Source organism: Centropristis striata, chromosome 10 (genome assembly GCF_030273125.1).
Source record: "Centropristis striata isolate RG_2023a ecotype Rhode Island chromosome 10, C.striata_1.0, whole genome shotgun sequence".
Taxonomy (NCBI): domain Eukaryota; kingdom Metazoa; phylum Chordata; class Actinopteri; order Perciformes; family Serranidae; genus Centropristis; species Centropristis striata.
Window position 1 is genome coordinate 34,680,972 of NC_081526.1, and position 18,774 is coordinate 34,699,745.

Here is an 18,774-nt window from a genome sequence, read left to right on the forward strand (position 1 = left end):
TTACCAAATATAGTTCTTCGCCTGATGAAGGGTTAATAACCATCATTAGCTGCAGTGTGTAGAGGAGTGTTATACTATACTTTGTAACTATACTTTACTTTTTAAGTAAAGTATAGTTACTTATAGGTTTAAGAGGGAGGGTCGCGTATACAGTTTTTTTTTTTTTTTTTTACATTTTGTCTTTATTTAGAATCACATTTCAATATCACATTACAACAGTCATCACCGTTTTGATAATAGACACTGTGATCCATATTTTCAGATTTTTATAAACAAACGAACAAACAGAACTTGGGGGTGTTTCCATCTACAGTAAGTAGTAAAAAACAGATTAAAACAATTTTTTTTTAAAAGAAAGTTACACAATATTAAACAAAAGAAGGGCGTTTCGGGGCGATGTACAATCTCCACTTCTCACAGATTTCCTCAAATTTGGCTTTTTGAAGCCTCACAGAGAAAGTGATTCTTTCCATTACAAAAATGTCATAGATGATGTCATACCACTCGTCTATAAATGGGCTGTGTGGCTTAAGCCATTTCCTTGTTATGGCTTTTTTAGCAGCTACACTCAGTATGCCAAAAAGGTATTTTGTGTTTTTATTTGAGGATGTAGAGTGCAGAAGCCCAAAAAGAAATGTATCCCAATTAAAGAGTCTACAGTTTTATATTAAAGTCACAGCTTAATATTCCTCCATTACGTCTGTGTGCTACGAGGCCTTCGTGGTGTTGTGTTTGGCTCGTTTTTTTTGCGCATGCTCAGCGTCGGCTGCAGACATGCTGACTCAGTCAACCAGCCTCTAAATGAATTCTGCAAGCACATTTCCTAAAGCTGAGTAATTCCTTCCAGCCGCTGACACACTGTGGCCTACTTTTAAACATCAGCACTATCCTGTTACTGAGCAAGTAGACAGGTGGAACATTTTCAGTCTAGTCCAAATAAAATCTAAGTATAACACTCCTCTACACACTGCAGCTAATGATGGTTATTAACCTAAATCTACAAGAAAAAAAGTCGCAGATTAAAGAGATTTAAAGTGGGAAAAAAGCCACTTTTTTCTCCCAGATTCACCACTTAATGTCATGAATCTGCGCATTTTTTTTCTTGTAGATTTGCCGCTTTAATCTCCTAAACTTTTTTCTCAAAATATTATTTTCGTATGTTTTGTTTTTTTTACACAATCTGGCTGTATGTAATATCCTCCAATATTCTCTAGGGTTGAAATTTGGAATTTGCAAGTATTTCAATGAGTGCCCTATTAAGGGTTAAAGTGGTGAATCTGGGAGAAAAAAGTTGCTTTTTTCTCCACTTTTTTCTCATAAATCTGCGACTTTTTTCGCGCAGATTTGCCACTTTAAATCTCTTAAATCTGCAACTTTTTTATAGTAAATCTGCAACTTTTTTTCTCGTAAATTTGCAACTTTTTTCTCTAAATATTACCTGAAGTTACAAAATATAGTTCTTTGCCTGATAAAGGGTAAACAGTCAGAAATGAAGGGAATGAATAAAAAAATAAATCAAAATGCTGTTTTGATGGGTGTTTTCCTAGTCATTGTGAATTTTGTACATGAAATAAATATGAGATATAAATATCAATAAATAACTTCAACAATCCCGGTTATAAAAAGTTGGAACGCTGTGAAAAAACATAATCAAAGCAGAATGCAATGATTTGCAAATCCTTCATTCAACTGAATACAATACAATGACAAGAAATTATTATGTTTTAACTGAGAAACTTCTCATTCTGAATTTGATGCATTCAGGGTTTTTTTTACATAGCATCGCAGCTTTTCTTGAATCATGGCTGTATGAAATATAATGGTTGTGGTCACATTGTTATTTTCAAGAAATGTATTGCTGCCACATCAGAAAAAGAAAAATGAAAACATGAAAAGACTGTTGTGATAACACTACGTTTTAAATGTTATAAAAAGATATTTTTATGTTTTTGCAAGATACAAAATTTCTGACCCAAAACCCACCCTGACTAAATCTGTCAATCATGACGTTACAGCCTGTTTAATGGCATTAAATAACTGAAACTAAACTTATTACCGTAATTTTCGGACTATAAGCCGCGCCTTTTTCCCCATTTTTCGATTCTGCGGCTTATATAACGGTGCGGCTAATCTATGGATTTTTACAGCTAACGGCCACTAGGTTACCTCCTAAATCTATGGATTTTACAGGTTACAGTCCACCAACTTTAACTCTACGGGCTCTATGACCGGTCCGCGAGGAGTGGCGGGCTCCAGCAGGAAAAGCTGGAGGCAGGTGTACGTACCAGATCGGCTCGGGGTCCTTCATATACTTTAAAGCTATTTTTCACTTGTCTGTGTGTATTTGTGTCGAAAGCTACTTAGTTTGTCGGAGTCGCCGTGCCGTAATCAGCGGCAGACGAAGGACCCCGAGCCAATCTGGCAGGGTGCCGGAAAAGAGTGAAACAGGTAGCGCGCAAAAGTAAAAGTGAAACCGACACGAGGATTTACATAGGACTGGAACATGTGCTTAACTGTCAGTTATTTTTGTATCTATATAATTTCTGAATCATCTGTCGATATGTATTTTTTTAATTTATTTTGTATTTTTTTCTCTGTGTCTGTGAGCCCAGTTGTAGTGTAGTATAGCCCAGTGTGGGTTCTTTTTATTTTATTTTATTTTTATATATTCTATTTTATTTGTTTGATTGTTCTTTGTGTTTGTTTGTTTTTCACTGTGTGCTGTGAAAATCAATAAACATATTGTTTAAAAAAAAAAAAAAAAAAGTGAAACCAAGAGTGGTACAAGAGACAGAACGAGAGCAAGACCGACATTACGAGAGACAGACCGACATTACGAGAGCGAGATGGTTTGTGCAAAGGAAGTTTTCATGCACAAACCCTCATTATGGAAAACAACCGTAGAAATGCATATGATGCAGCTTTTAAGTTAAAGTTACAGACAATCTGGCTGTAAAAGAAGCTTCCTCAAGCAGCCATCTCTTTCCCCACAATCCCCTCTGTGCACGAACCCTTACATATGGTAATTAAACTTTAAAACACCTGCGGCTTATAGTCCAGTGCGGCTTATATATGTACACATCATTCAATTTAGCTGCTGCGGCTTATACTCCGGTGCGCCTTATAGTGCGGAAAGTACAGTAGATAAAATTAAAAAAACCACCAGAGGGTGATTGAGATGGGGGTTTTTTTTTAGCTTTTAGGCTGCCGATCTTTCTGTACAGTGCATGGTTAGAACTAGCCTGGTAAGACCAACCTATAATGAGCCCTTTACAATATGATAGTCTGGCCTTTTCCCTCGTTCCAACTCATCTAAAAAAATAAAATCTGTCTTTTGGAGTTTAGTTTAGTTTATTATTAAGATCCCCATTAGCTGCAGCAAAGCCACAGCTATTCTTCCTGGGGTCCAACAGTATCAAATATACAGTTAAAAACACAAAACATAATAAAAATAAAAAACAAGAAACAAAAATGATTCACATATTAATCCATATTACACACATTTCTACATATCATATATGTATACTTCATTACATATATATATGTATATACACATTCGTTCTACAGCACATACATTATAACACATATCATATATCTATAGAAATATACTACATACATATAAATATACCATGTTTTCTTATTTTGATAAATACTGTTTTATTAATATTTTGAATTGCTTTATGTTAGTGGTGAGTTTGATATTTTTAAGTTGATAATTTTAAGTTAAGATAAGATCATTTTAAGTGATTTTAAGTTTGATATTTTTGATATTTTGGAGTGTGTGCCTGTTGATCTGGAACAAAAAAAAAAATTGTTGTTGATCTGGAAACTCACCACAGGGATGACATGGGTGACACCGTCTCCGCTGTCGATGACGGTGCCCGTCAGCGTCCTCTCTCCCACCTGTCTGGACGTCCAGGAGGCTGCCAAAGCAAGCACAGCCTGGCACACACACACACACACACACACACACACACGCAGAGAAATGTCATACTGATAATATCCTGACTCCTGTGTGTTCACATGTAAATAGGCCACAGTTGTCATTCTATTATTAGTCACATTAGGACACAATACACTGAGAAGTAATGCAATGATGACCTTAAAACTGACTTAGAAAGTACAAGCGTATTTCTTCAGATTCAGATTCAGATTTGACTTTATTAATCCCACAGTGGGGAAATTTCTTTGTTACAGCCGCAAAGTTTCACACAATTTTTAACCCTATAAAGTCTGAACCACTAAATAATTGCCAGAAAATTCTTCTTTTTTTAAACTGGAGTGTTTCTTGAACCTGCTGACAGGTAATTTTTTTAAAAATCCAAAAACAATAGGGATATATGATTCTAATTTGTATCATATTTGATACATCAGTTCTTTTTGTGCAATTTGTTGCTCGGTTTGTTTTTCTTGAACTAACAAAAACATATAAAACCCAACATTTTTAACCTTTTAAGACTTTACATTCTTTTAACATTTTCCTCAAACATGCAAAATATGTTTTTCCATATAACACAACATCATACATCTGCTGATATGAAGTTTTCACGCAGCAATGACTGATCCACCACTGGAACCTGCATATACATTTTTGCTATATCTTGTATTTTTGTGCAATTTGTTGCTCTTTTTTTTTTTCTTCAACACATGTATACATCAGGTTTTTCAGTAAAAAAATATCACACTGATGTATAGGTCTCAAAAACTTGTGTATCAAATATGATACACTTGGCTTTATAGGGTTAAGATAAAGATACAAAATAAACAATCTAAGAAAAGACATTTAACAATATACAAATATACAATAATAATAATAATAATAATATACTATATACAACTTAGTGCAAATTTAAGTGGAGAAATGTGCAGAGTGCAGATTTATGCAAAAATGTTCAGGTTGCGTTGGTGTTGTACAGTCTTATGGCAGCTTTTATTGTACACAAACTGCATGAGCAACATATCTCACCTGCACAGCGATGTACAGCCCTGGTACATTGAAGGACTCAAACATGATCTCAGCTGTGTACTCTCTGTTTTCTGGTGTGTTCAGAGGAGGCTCAGTCTGCAGGAGGAGAATAAATAGCACACGCAGACACAGTTACAGTTATTCTGTAGCACCACATCGGATGCTCTCTCACCACACTGAATCCATTACAGTCACACTGCTGGGTCATGTAAACAAACCACATACACAGCTGTACACTCAAGTTCAGACTGCAGACATCACCACTTAAAGATGGATAATCAGCAGACTTCTTATCTTGCAGAATTTTTACTTCTTTAACAGAAAAACACATTTTTAGATTTTAACTGGAAAGTTAACAGCAAGTTCAATACGTTAAACCAGGGGTGTCAAATTTGGCCCGCAGTGTAATTTTATTTGGCCCGCGAGGCAATACCAAATTATTATATTATTATTGTACTATAAAAGCTGACCCGCCGGTATCATACGGCGCATTTACCGCTAATACTAGATTTATTATTGTTATTTTATTTTTAAATGTATTAACCTGTTGAAAAACTATATTTTGATATTTAAATCAGAAGGATGCAAATAGAAAAGAGGCATACGATTTTTATTTAATTTTTATTTAATACATTAATGACATTGATCTGTTTTTTATTTGAAATTTGATTTTGCATGTCTGCACTATTTAGTTATATATTGTATGTTTATAAGCGTTGCTGGTTCCATATTTAATGTTAAAGCAAAACATGTTTGGTATATATTAAAAGGTTTATTTGTTCAATGTTGGCCCGCGATTTTATTCAAGTTTTAGATTTTGGCCCATTGTGTATTTGAGTTTGACACCCCTGCGTGTGTCAGCAACAAATAATGGTTATTTGGGTCAATGTTTTGTGGTTTTCTGGCCCCTTGGCCCATGAGCAGAAAGGTTCATTTCACACAGAGAATGGAGGCATGTCTATCAGGAGTAGGAAGCCATGTTGGACTAATGTTTGTAGGGCTCTTACCAGGAGGAAGTAGTGGTCCTCAGGCTCAGCCCTCAGGTACTTGAAGATGATCTGCTCCATGAAGCGCTCCATAAGGTCCCAGTCCTCCACAATGCCATGACGGATCGGCCACTGTTGGCACAAGGGTTCAGATTATTAGATTACTGCATTGAGAGAGAAAAAGTCTAAATATAAGATGCAAAAACAGCACACATATTGTAAAATACCCACTGTCTGTGTATTTAGTTTGCCTTTTGGCTTAAACTTCCTGTCAGTGTGGTTTCTCTTGCCCCATTGTTTTTGCAGGATCACAGCTGACCTCTACAAAAAAAACTAAAGCTGAATAATATCTGCACTGCAGTTCAACATACACTACCGGTCAAAAGTTTTAGAACACCCCAATTTTCCCATTTTTTTATTGAAATTCAAGCAGTTCAAGTCAAATGAACAGCTTGAAAGGGTACAAAGGTAAGTGGTGAACTGCCAGAGGTAAATAAAAAAAGGTAAGCTTAACCAAAACTGAAAAATAATGTACATTTCAGAATTATACAAGTAGGCCTTTTTCAGGGAACAAGAAATGGGTTAACAACTTAACTCTATGGAGTCTTGTCCATTTTTGAATTCTTTTCATGTCTTTGTAAGTCATTTTGTGTCTTTTTTGGTCATTTTGTGACTTTTAGTGTCTTTTTTAGTCATTTTGTGACTTTTGGTGTCTTTTTTTGGTCATTTTGTGTCTTTTTTTAGTCCTTTAGTCCAACATAAAATGTGATTTTGAATCTTTTTTTTTTACTTTCAAAACACTATCATGCTCAATAACGAATTTTAAATGTTGCAAATGTGCATTAATTTCAGAGTACACTGAGACATTAAACTGCATCATTTTCAATAAAAAATCTGGAAAAGCTGGTGTGTTCTAAAACTTTTGACAGGTAATATATGTTTGTTCATGCTTATATAACTGCAAAAATGCTGTACGTGTAGATATACATATTGGAGGTTATCAAGCCGACTACAATTATGCATTTCTGGTGGCATAACAGTACTTTCATAACGAAATCTGACAGCAGATCTATTCACACAGGAGAGTTTCTGATCTGTTTACATGTTAACCCTCAACAACAATGTGTGAAATGCACAGCAGAACCTAAATTGACTAAATTAAATCACACAGTTGTTGTGTCAGTGTAATCAGGTGCATGCTGCATTCCAGTTGGCATACTTTTTCTTTTTACTTTCAAGCAGTATGCATACAATGTAGACATACTACTGTCATAACATTGAACCTGAACTTTGCCCTCTTCTGTCAATGAGTCGTCATCAGGCTTTCATCTGCCTGTGCTGTCTTAGATGTAACTCACATCTAATGTATCTTCCACTGTGCAGAGGATTGTGGGTCAGAACAACCAGAGCAGTATGCTGCAAAATGCAACCAGATGTAGTACGACATCATAGTATTTTAGGCGTACAGCATTTGCCGTACTATGGGGGGAAATCTATTAAAGACTAGGTAGAATGGGTATTTGAACGCACCCTTTGAGAAAGAGGTGATTTATAGTGAATGAAGAGAATTTGTTCACTTTACAAAGATTATGGCTGCATTCCATTTCGCTGGTACAGGCCCTTTACTGCGTGTCCATAGCAAAACTTAATTTGACTGTATACGGTATGTTCTATAGACTAGTCTTTTAATATGCTGATTTTTTAGAGCTGGAAATCAGCTCTACGGGCCCTACGATACAAGCATTTTCTCAAACTTTCCTCGAATTTAAGATTCACTGCTCTGAAATGTTTTAAATAAAAAAAGCCGAACTTTGCAGCGTAATTTCTTTCTCTCAAAAGTCTTTTGGTGTCTTTTTTTGTCACTTTGTGTCTTTTTTTGGTAATTTTGTGTCTTTTTTTAGTACTTTAGTTCAACATAAAATGTGATTTTTAATCTTTTTTTATTTTCAAAACACTATCATGCTCAATAAGGAATTTTAAATGTTGCAAATGTGCATTAATTTCAGAGAAGACTGAGACATTAAACTGCATCATTTTCAATTAAATTCTGGAAAAGTTGGTGTGTTCTAAAACTTTTGACCACTAGTGTATGTACAGTATTTATACTGTATTTGAGTTCAGTCTATTCAGTGTGAACCAGCTCAGTATTAGTATGTGGAACAGAAGGAGGACACAGTTCTGGCAAACTGGCTTACTGGGACACCTAAATAGAGCAGAGCCATGGTTGATAATATTAGCTGCACCTGTTCATTTCCTGCTATGAAGAGTCCACTTTGAGACGACTAGCTGGACCAGAGAGGACACACACTACTCCTGCTGGACATTATGTTCCAGATCGAGAAGAACCACTGAATCTGATAAAAACTACACTATGGCAGCAAAGTCATACAACATGTAGTCCTGCACATAGTCTTATCTAAACTAATTCCATATAGTTGTGTAAACTATGAAGCAAATCAAACTCATCAGGTACTTCCTACAAAAAAGGATACCATGGCACTGTAATTTCACACATAATGCTGATCAGCATCCACACACAGACAGACTGTTTGGTTTTTATAATGCACACACTCCAGGTTCAGCCCATGACTTTTCCTAAAAGTGTGTTTTTAGTTTCTGAAGTCTAGAAGGTACTAAAATAAAACATACAGACTTCTGAGCATTTAAACCTCTGATTGCGGCCACAGTCATCTAGACCAGCTATTCTAAACCTTGGGGCCGGGACCCCAATTGGGGTCGCAAGATGATTTCTGGGGGTCGCCAAATCATCTGGAAGTCAGCTCTGTCTCCACCGTGTTAAAGTGTTAATGTGTTTTAGTCTTTTTGGTCATTTAATGACTTTTTGGGTCATTGTGGGGTTTTTTTTAATCATTTAGTGTCTTTTTTGGTCATTTTGTGTCTTTTTTTGGTCATTTTGTGTCCTTTTTTTGTCATATTGTGTCTTTTTTTGGTCATTTTGTTTCCTTTTTTGGTCATTTTATGTTGTTTTTTTGTCATTTTGTGTCTTTTTTTTGGTCATTTTGTTTCTTTTTAGGGCCATTTTGTGTCTTTTTTGGTCATATTGTGTCTTTTTTTGCTTAATTTTATGTCATTTTCATTGGTCATTTTGGTCAGAAAGATGTTTTAGTTGTTGTCTGCTTCATTATTTGTCCAAAATTCGTCATATCAACTGAGTTTGTATGATCTGAACTGTGAGATTGTGTTCAGTGAGCGGGGGTCCCGGACAACATGCATGTTAAATTGGGGGTCGCGACTCAAAAAGGTTGAGAACTACTGATCTAGACTAGAGAGGTTTTGCCATTTTAGCGGTCAGTGTACCCTGAAGATGGACCTTAAAATACTATCAAAACGTGCAAAGGAAATGTTGGGACGCTGTAAAACATAAATAAAAACAGAATGGGTCAAAATCAGAATTCAGAGTGTAACTGTTTGAAACCGAGGTTGTACAATAAGGCTTTTCAACTCAATATAGTGCTGATTGGAGGAAATGACGACAGGATGACTGCACAATGCATCTGAGAGCAGAGCTGCCACAGAATTACAAACACAACCTCTGATTGGTTGACAGATTCAACCTAGTGGAAGGCTGACAACAGTGACTGTTTTAACACAGAAAAATGGATTAAAGACACTCAGGGATGGATTACTAATTAAGTAGTATCCAAGAAGACACCCCATCTCAAGACTGGATTACAAAGCTTCTGAAAGGGAAACAACCGCACTGGAGCGATTGTTGGAACAACACGACCGTTAGCTTCTCGCCAAAAAAAGGAAGTATGTTGCATTATTGTGTTTCGTTAACATCAATCTGGCGCTGACAATAAAGGAGGCTACAAGTTATACATTAGTTGCATTTCAGTATTTTAACCCATCCAAACGGGTCCATTTGGATGAAAGACATGCAGCAGCAGTTAATAACTCACTACGCATTAAAATATACAGGACACAGAAATGCATGATCCTGCTCTACCCTCTGTAATGGTGATGTTAAACATGTTCAAAGGCCATATTGTTGAAGAAATACATTCATGGAAATAACCAAAATCATTATCAAGAAAACCATGCAAAATGTCTAGATATCAGCTCTTAAATTAAACTCGTATGAGCTATTTTGGTTTTATCATTATATTTGTCCAAACAAATGTACCTTTAGTTGTGCCAGGCATTAAAATGAACAAGAAATTACAGAAAACAAGGGTGGTCTAATCATTTTCTTCCATGACTGTACATGTCCTTGGTGTTATGTATAGGACAGATGTTTAAAATGTTTTAAGATAAATCAGTTTACAGATTGGATTCCCACACTGTGTTTGGCCCTGGTAAAGTTACATGAACGACAGAGAAATTGGTTCTCTGAAGAAAAATCTGCTTTGCCAGTCACTGCTGTTGGTGAGCTGAGCTCTGAGGGTCATGTACCTTAGTTGAATATGAGGGCTTGTCTACTGCTTCATCTCCGATGTAGAAATCCAAGTCATCCACCCCCTTCATCATCCTCCGCTGGGCCTGGTCTCCAACCTTGGCTGACTCTTTAATGGCAATACCTGACAAGAAAAGAAAGAATTCAACAAAACAGCAACAGAGGATAAACTCTCTTACAAATTGTGTACATTTTATTGATAAATAAGTTTGTGAGGAATTTAAACTAGAAATTGAGGTAACACTTTACAATAACCATCTAAGTGATGTTTATAGATGGTTTATAAACCAATTATTATTTACATACTTAATATGGTGTTTAAAAAGTTATGAGTGTAAATCTATTAATAAACTAATAATTATGCTTGTTTATGGTAAAGTAATCTATTTGGCATTTATAAATTATAGTTCAACATTATTACATTTTCTATTCACCATTCTAAATGGCCTATATACGGTTTATAAATGATTATTAAACATTAATAAACCATCTGTTTACCATTTATAAATGGTCTATTTACCATCTATAAATGATGGTTATTGTAAAGTGTTACCGAAATTGAAGGAAACGCCTTAAAATGTTTAACCATAAAGGGTGTTACAGGGACAATCTCAGCTAAACTTCTTGTTGGAACAGATTTTTAAAAAACATTTTGTCACTTCAAAAAAAGCACTGGTCACTGGCCTGTTTGGCTGCTGTGTGGGGAATTCAATGCACGGTGAAATACTCACATGATGGAACGATGAACTGTGGCTCTGTGTTCCCTGCATACCCCAGTTTGGTGTAACTGCAGGAGAAAAGCAACACATTTTATCATACAGAGGCAAAAAACAACCACCTGTTGCACTGCTGCTGGCATTTTATTAGTATGCATGAAAGTTTAGTTCAGTAAAGATTATTTTTGGCTTCCATCTCCCATGCTATCGTTTTGATCAATGCCATCACTGTCCTTTGGCGGGCTGGTGCGGTGCCAGAAGCAGCGGCAGCGCTGGAGTTTGCTAATGGGGGGCCATTAAAAGAGCCATTCATGTAGTTTTGGGAAACTGAAGACTATTTATAATTGTCCTGGTGGGGGGGGGGGATCACTTCTGCTTAAACAGACCATCCTTAATATAAACTTGCTGTGACCTCAACACTGCTGCATTCTTTATTGCCTACTTCTCTATTTTTTACGTTAAAAAAAGCAAGCAAAGCCTTAACCAAAGAGGGAAGTTGTATGAATAAAAAAAAGTTGTAAGATGTTTCTAAAAATCACTGTGACACATAAACAACATTTCCACTTCAACGCTCAACATTCAATAAGGACACCTTCAGCCTAAGCATCAAAGACTTTTAGATTTTACAGCCTTCTTGATGTCTCTGCTTTGTACAAATGGTGTTTTGTGGGGCACATGCTAGCCAGATGTAGTCCCCACTGGGTTAGGCCCAGACAGGACTCTGATACTTCCTGCACACAAGGCCCAAGGGACTGATAGAGGACACTGCTGACGACTGCCAAAGCACTCTGGGCATAATAAGCCACATCCTGGTCATAATAGTGGCGGCTTTGAATTAAACTTTACAAAAAAAGAAGCAAAAAAAATCTGACCCGAGACTGTTCTGAGCTTTGTCGTAAAAGGCAAAATGTGACTTATAACTAGGGGTGGGCAATATGGCCCTAAAAGAATATCACGATATTTCAGGCTATTTTTGCGATAACGATATTCTTGACGATATTACGAAATACTTAAAAAGAGTCTGTATAAATAAATAAAAATCTAAAATGTAGTGTGAAATGCAAATCTCAACAGTTGCCAAATAAATAAAAAAAATGTATGAGAAAATAATAAAATTAACCATTTAGGGGTTCCGGGGGCATATTTTAATGACATTTTGTAAAGGAGAATAAAGGTTCTTGTATGTTTTATTTAAGGCATCTTATTTTGACAGTCTTCTTGTAAGTTCTGTGGTGGATTCTGTTAACACACTGTGCTCTTATTTTGAAAGCTGCATGTGTTTAGCGACAGAGAGTAAGTAGCTTTTTGTGATTAAAACAACTTTAATTGCTAGCTAATGTTAGCCTTACGTTACTACATCAAGAAGTAGGAATGTTGCCAGTATCACGATATGCATTTTTTTTAACCATAAAAAAAATATACCGATATTATCGTGAACGATACGATATGGCACACCCCTACTTATAACAATTAACAACTATGTCCAAATTCTTGTGTCAACTAACACGACCCATTGTGACATGAACTGGCATAACAGTGACAGGCGATAGCGAGGACACAATCACTAGTACCTGTCTTGGCATGTCAACTGAGTGATTTTTCGTTTGCCAGGAGCTAAAAAAAAAAACACTGTGATGTGTGAATAAAGTTATATAATGTTATCTGGCACCTTCACCTATCTGTCAAGCACAGTGAAAAACCAACAGAGCTGCCAATGTTGACTTTCTAAGGTAGAGCCAGTAGAAAGAACACAATGGGAACACAGCATAGATCGTGTTCAAATACAGTAGGAAACTGGGAGAAATAGTTGGCAGGCCCTTTGTGTAGTATTACTAGAAATAATAGCACAACTTCAATGTGTCATGTTCAGACTGTTATATAGTTGTAACTTGTAATATTGGGAACTTCTCTCGCTGGAGACTTGTTTCCACTGTGTGGTGTGGCTCTGCACAACTCTACTCAACTCACTTTTGGTACCAGGTTCTATTCTCAATGTTTGTTTTCTACTGCAGATATTAACCCATTGAGGCCTGAAAAATCGCTGGGTGATTTTAAAATAAGCCTCTAATTTTCTGGAAATTCTGGAAAAATTATGGGGAAAAAAGTGTCAACTCTTCTACTAAATAATAGATTTTTCAGCCTCTGTAGCAGATAGAAATGAAATTCAAAAAGTATTTGAGAGCTTATACAAATACTACAAAACGACATATCTGCTTTCCAGGCTTCAATGGGTTAACCCATCAGTGCAGGGAGGATTCTCAGCTGATTGCCATAGTGGTGCTGTGCTAAACTGCCATGATATCATTGCTGAATCCTTTCATTGGCATCCAAACTATCCAAAATTGAGATCTCCATCAACGGTAGCTCCGCTTTTTAAACATCGGTTGATGCAGGCATGTCCAAACTATTCCACAAAGGGCCGTGTGGCTGCAGGTTTTCGTTCCAACCAAGCAGCAGCACACCAGACTTGACTCAGTTAATCAACTGATCTCAGTCTTCAGACAGTTGATTGGTCAAACTGTGTGCTTTTGCTTGGTTGAAACGAAAACCTGCAGCCACACAGCCCTTTGTGGAATAGTTTGGACATGCCTGGTTTAGGGTGTGCCATGTCCCACAACTGATGATTTTGACCAATCAGTGGTCTGCGGTCTTTTAACTCCACCTTATAGTATCAACTCAGCTCACTGGAACCTCAACCAAGGTGGTGCCAAAGAAGTACCAGATACCATCTACCGCTTTTGCTAATGGAAAACCACCTAAGAGCTAGTCTAGTTGAGCAGAGCCATGTAATACAAGTGTACCAGCAGTGGAAATGTGACATTATTGTTTCTACTCAGGTCTCTGGGTTCTCATGGCAGTAACAACAACATGGGTTTATAGCAACAGAATGTAGCAGCAGCAATGAACACCTTCATACCAGAGAACAGTCCCAGCTTGTCTAGCTCAACCTGCCTCAACAAGCTTACAACACACGTAATGCCTGACAGTGGACACCATCAGCTGCCCAACAACCAACTGAGCTACTGGAGGAAACTACTTATGGTGAATTATTATAAGTCGGTACAGGGTTTGTACATTTTTTTAAAGTAAAATTCAAACACTTTTCAAGCCCTCCTAAGATACCTAAACTGGAAGATGTCCAGACTGATCACATATACAGTACTGTGCAAATATTTTAGGCAGGTGTGGAAAAATGCTGTAAAATAAGAGTGCTTTCAAAAATAGAAATGTTAATCAATATTTTTGTGTGACCACCCTTTGCCTTTAAACCAGCATCAATTCTTCTAGACATTTTCTACATCTGCCTAAGACTTTTGCACAGTAATGTAAATGAATGAATGACTCAAGCTTTCTTACCTAGAAAACATGATCGATAAAACTGAGCACTGTGCAAACCTTCAAGACCAGGGCTGGGTGGTATGGATAAATCAAATATCATAATAGTTTTACCAAAATACCTCAATATGGATATTGCAGGTCCCTTTCATAATATATTTACACATTGAGGTTTTTGATAAATATCCATCAGTAATGAGGATATAACAACTAAGGTTCTAGTGGTCAAGGTAAAGAATAGAACAACTAGAACTATATGGTACATTTGGAAATTGTATTTCACAACGTTAACATCATGTGCAATACAATTTAACACCACGGACTATATTATGTACAATATATATGTATATTATTATATTATCATTATTATTATCTGTATTAGTATTACATCCTGCCATGTCATCTGCACTTTACTCACTGAGACACTTTTTATTTTCACAATTTTCATTTTTATATTGTTATATTTATATTGTATATTGTGATTGTTACCTATTTTGTTCAGTGTTTGTATTATATTATCCTATATTGTGATTGTTTTTGTATTTGTTTTGGGGGCTTTGGAGAAATATGGAACATGAATTTCCTTCAGGATTAATAGAGTTCTATTTTATCTTATCTTGTCTTATCCTAGAAATTTTAATTACTTTACTGAAATGTAGCCTGCAAAAAACAGGTTGTTTCAACTGCTTGCTTAAAATGAACACAAAAAAATGACTCAAGCTGCAACACCTGAGATTGTGTTTCTGCTATGGAAAGCCTTGACATGCAATACTAGTTTTTAATTAAATTTTTTTTAAAAGCTAAACACCACTACAGTGTATCCAAATCTGGATGTGTAATGGTCAAGTAGTCTATTCTAATAATAGCAGCATGGCTGTTTTAGAAGACTGATGTGTAAAAGGAAGTGGAGTTGTCACTATTTGGACATCTTGAGCATGACTCAGAAACAGCTGTTGAACTCTCTCAGCACGTCACAACATCTGCACATAGCTGGTACACTCTGGCTAAGCCGCAGAGCCATGCCATGTCAAAGTTTCCATTTAATCATTAAACAAAATTTGAATCCAAATTGTGATTTAATGAGTGTTTTTCAGCAGATAAAAAAGTCTTGTTGTCATAAATTGGATGTTGGAACATATGTGTTATGACTGTAAGGCTTGGCCAGAAAGTAGAAGCCATCTGCTTGATGAATAGAGACGAGTACAGGCCAACCTAATTCTCAGCTGCACTTTCTTTTGCTGTCCCAGTGCAGATCAGAAGCAGAAGAGTGGTTAACAGCCTGGAGGGAGAAGGGGGGGATAAGTGGAGAGGTATGCAATGCGAGGAGTGACGAGTTCAAGCCTCTACATGCAAGCAATGCAAACCACTTCTAGCCCCCAAAACTAACCGAGCATACCTATCATGCTGAGTACTGTAATTTGGAGAAATGTGCAGTTTTAAGACATTTCTCCTCCTCAGAGAGTCAGAATCACAAATAAAATGGGATAAAAAACATGACCATGATGAAGACTTAGAAATACCTTAAATGTTTCCATTCCATGTCATCTGCACTTTACTCACTGAGACACTTTTTATTTTCACAATTTTCATTTTTATATTGTATATTGTGATTGTTACCTATTTTGTTCAGTGTTTTTATTATATTATCAAATATTGTGATTGTTTTTCTAATTGTTTTGGGGGTTTTGGAGAAATATGGAACCTGAATTTCCTTCAGGATTAATAGAGTTCTATCTTATCTTAAAATCACAGTTAAAATCTCCATCTAAGTGCAATCAGAGGTGAAAATCTACCTAATACAAAAGACTTGGAAGGAAGTTTTATACGCCGATCGATGCAAACTGCTGCAAAGGAATATCTATGTAGCCCTGATTTATTTTTCTGTCCGTTATAAAACAAAACATTTGCTGCGATGTGAGATAATTATAAAAGGTCAATGCAACATGGGAATAATCGATTGTTTGCCAAATAATAAATTGGAGAAGTTAATCAAAAATAGCATGCCTTGGATGCCGAGAAACGACCATATATGGAGTAAAAAGCGTGAATGAGGAAGTGTAGGCTGAATAGGAAGTGGTACTGCGCATGCGCAAATCAAGGCTAACGAGAGAAAAAGGTCTCTGAATGCACCAGCTAAGGTCGCGGATACACATATCATTAAAGGGGAAATCTAGCAAATTAACATCTATATTTGGGAAAAAAAGGCCAAATGAATGAAAGCAGCTGTGAGAGAGGGTTTGGGGCTTGCAGCTGCATGTACTAGATGGGTTCTTGCAGAAGAAAACAAATCTATAGTGATGATAAAACTAGCTAGCATGAAAAATAATCGGTGATATTGCTCAAAATGAGCGGACTTAGCTCAACATGCAGAGTAGAAACATATCAGTTAGCATGTTAGCTCGCTGGCTAGCTAGCTGCCTGAGGATCCACACACACACCCAGTCGCGTCTGTTTCTGCAGCCGACACTGACAGCCCCTAACCGGGCTCAGCCTCTCCGGGACACCGAGCCCCTAACCCTGGTGGTCTGCCTGCTTACCCGGTGCCGCAGTCGACGACACACGCCGGTAACCGTCCAGCCATTTCTTCTATCCCCGCGTGCAGAAACGGTTAAAGTGTGATGGTTAAGCAGGCTGTGTCGGCTAGGAGAATATGTGAAGCTCCACAGGCGGAACCCTGAGCCCGCACAGCGCCGTTTCCTCTTCCGCACTCGGCTTCTGGCAGCAGGGAGGGAGGGAGGGAGAGAGGGAGGGAGGCAAGATGGCGGAGGCCGGGGAGAGCGACGCAGGCAGGGCTGAGCAGCTGTCAATCACCCGGAGAGGACGACGTCACTTTACGTCAAATCTGGTATTATGATCTGTTATACCAGGGGTGTCAAACTCAAATACACAATGGGCCAAAATGTAAAACTTGAATAAAATCGCGGGCCAACATTGAACAAATAAACCTTTTAATATATACCAAACATGTTTTGCTTTAACATTAAATATGGAACCAGCAACGCTTATAAACATACAATATATAACTAAATAGTGCAGACATGCAAAATCAAATTTCAAATAAAAAACACATCAATGTCATTAATTTATTAAATAATAAATAAATAAAAATCGTATGCCTCTTTTCTATTTGCATCCTTCTGATTTAAATATCAAAATAAACTTTTTCAACAGGTTAATAAATTCTGCCTTTCTTTTCGCCATTTTTGGGAAGGGGTAGCTCGGAGACAGCTCTAGCTTGAGGTTGCTATGACGACTGTCACAGAGGAGCGTTTCTGGGTCCTGTCCTGATTGACGCGCCAAAACAACAGCAGGACATTGTGGGATTTGTAGTACTAGCGGTAAATGCGCCGTATAATACCGGCCGGCGGGTCAGCTTTTATAGTACAATAATAAGATAATAATTTGGTATTACCTCACGGGCCAAATAAAATTACACTGTGGGCCAAATTTGGCCCGCGGGCCAGAGTTTGACACCCCTGTGTTATATCGTCACCCTGTTAAAATAATCGCTTAAGTCATTTTTTCAAGTTTTGCAGGAAACAAAAAAAATCACCAAAAGTGTAACATATGACATTAATTGATCATTTCACTCAAAAAGGATGTAACAAAGGATGGCTATTGGCATAGTAATAACACTAAATTATGTAACTTAAGAGAAATAAATGACTTAGGCATTTTTTTGAACATGCCTTTGTGACTTAAGCAAGATATGGTAACACTTTATTTTGAAGGTGTCTACATAAGAGTCACACAAGCCTGTCAGAAACATGACATGACAAGTATCATGAGCATTAATGTTACTTCAAAGTGTCATTCATGTTCATGACACAGCCCATGTCATGTTTATGACACACTCATGTCACTCTTATGTAGACACCTTAGAGTTAAGTGTTACCAATATTGATGTCAACAATAAAACACTGATAAACTAAACCGATAACTAAACAATCTCCCTCTAGCTCTTATTTGCTGGGTTCTTATCTGATGCCTATGAATGTGACAAATTGTCAAAGAAGTGATGATCTTAAAGGGGTAAAATCACATGATCTGATCAACTGAGGATGTAGGAGATTTTATCATAGGTGGCCGGTGTCATGAGGAGATCTAATCTTAATCTTAATCTAAATCTTAATTGTTGTTTTCAGTGTAAAAATTAAAATTTATAATGATAATAAGAATAACTTAAATTTATATTGCGCCTTTCAAGAGGACCTAAGGATATATTTTTGTTTTATTTATGAATTAATAAGATGGTTCCGTCCTTTTGAAAATAAATTCTTTATTTATTTATACATTATTTTTTGTAAACTAATTGAATGAAGTTAGAGAGAAAATAAAAATATTTTTATTATT

The 18,774-nt window shown here is 36.7% G+C and overlaps 1 protein-coding gene across 1 annotated transcript in view; it reads right to left on the minus strand.

Annotated features, from left to right (window-relative positions):
* LOC131979015 (actin-related protein 3-like) overlaps window positions 1-17,139 on the minus strand; it is a 30,240-nt gene extending 13,101 nt beyond the window's left edge. The window contains exons 1-6 of the mRNA XM_059342895.1: window positions 16,959-17,139; window positions 11,101-11,156; window positions 10,369-10,493; window positions 5,974-6,084; window positions 4,967-5,062; window positions 3,835-3,942 (exon numbers count right to left, since the gene is read on the minus strand). Of these exons, the coding sequence (XP_059198878.1) occupies window positions 3,835-3,942; window positions 4,967-5,062; window positions 5,974-6,084; window positions 10,369-10,493; window positions 11,101-11,156; window positions 16,959-17,002 (540 nt within the window). The 5' untranslated portion in view covers window positions 17,003-17,139. The remainder of the gene's footprint in view (window positions 1-3,834; window positions 3,943-4,966; window positions 5,063-5,973; window positions 6,085-10,368; window positions 10,494-11,100; window positions 11,157-16,958) is intronic.
* Between the last annotated feature and the right edge of the window lie 1,635 nt (window positions 17,140-18,774).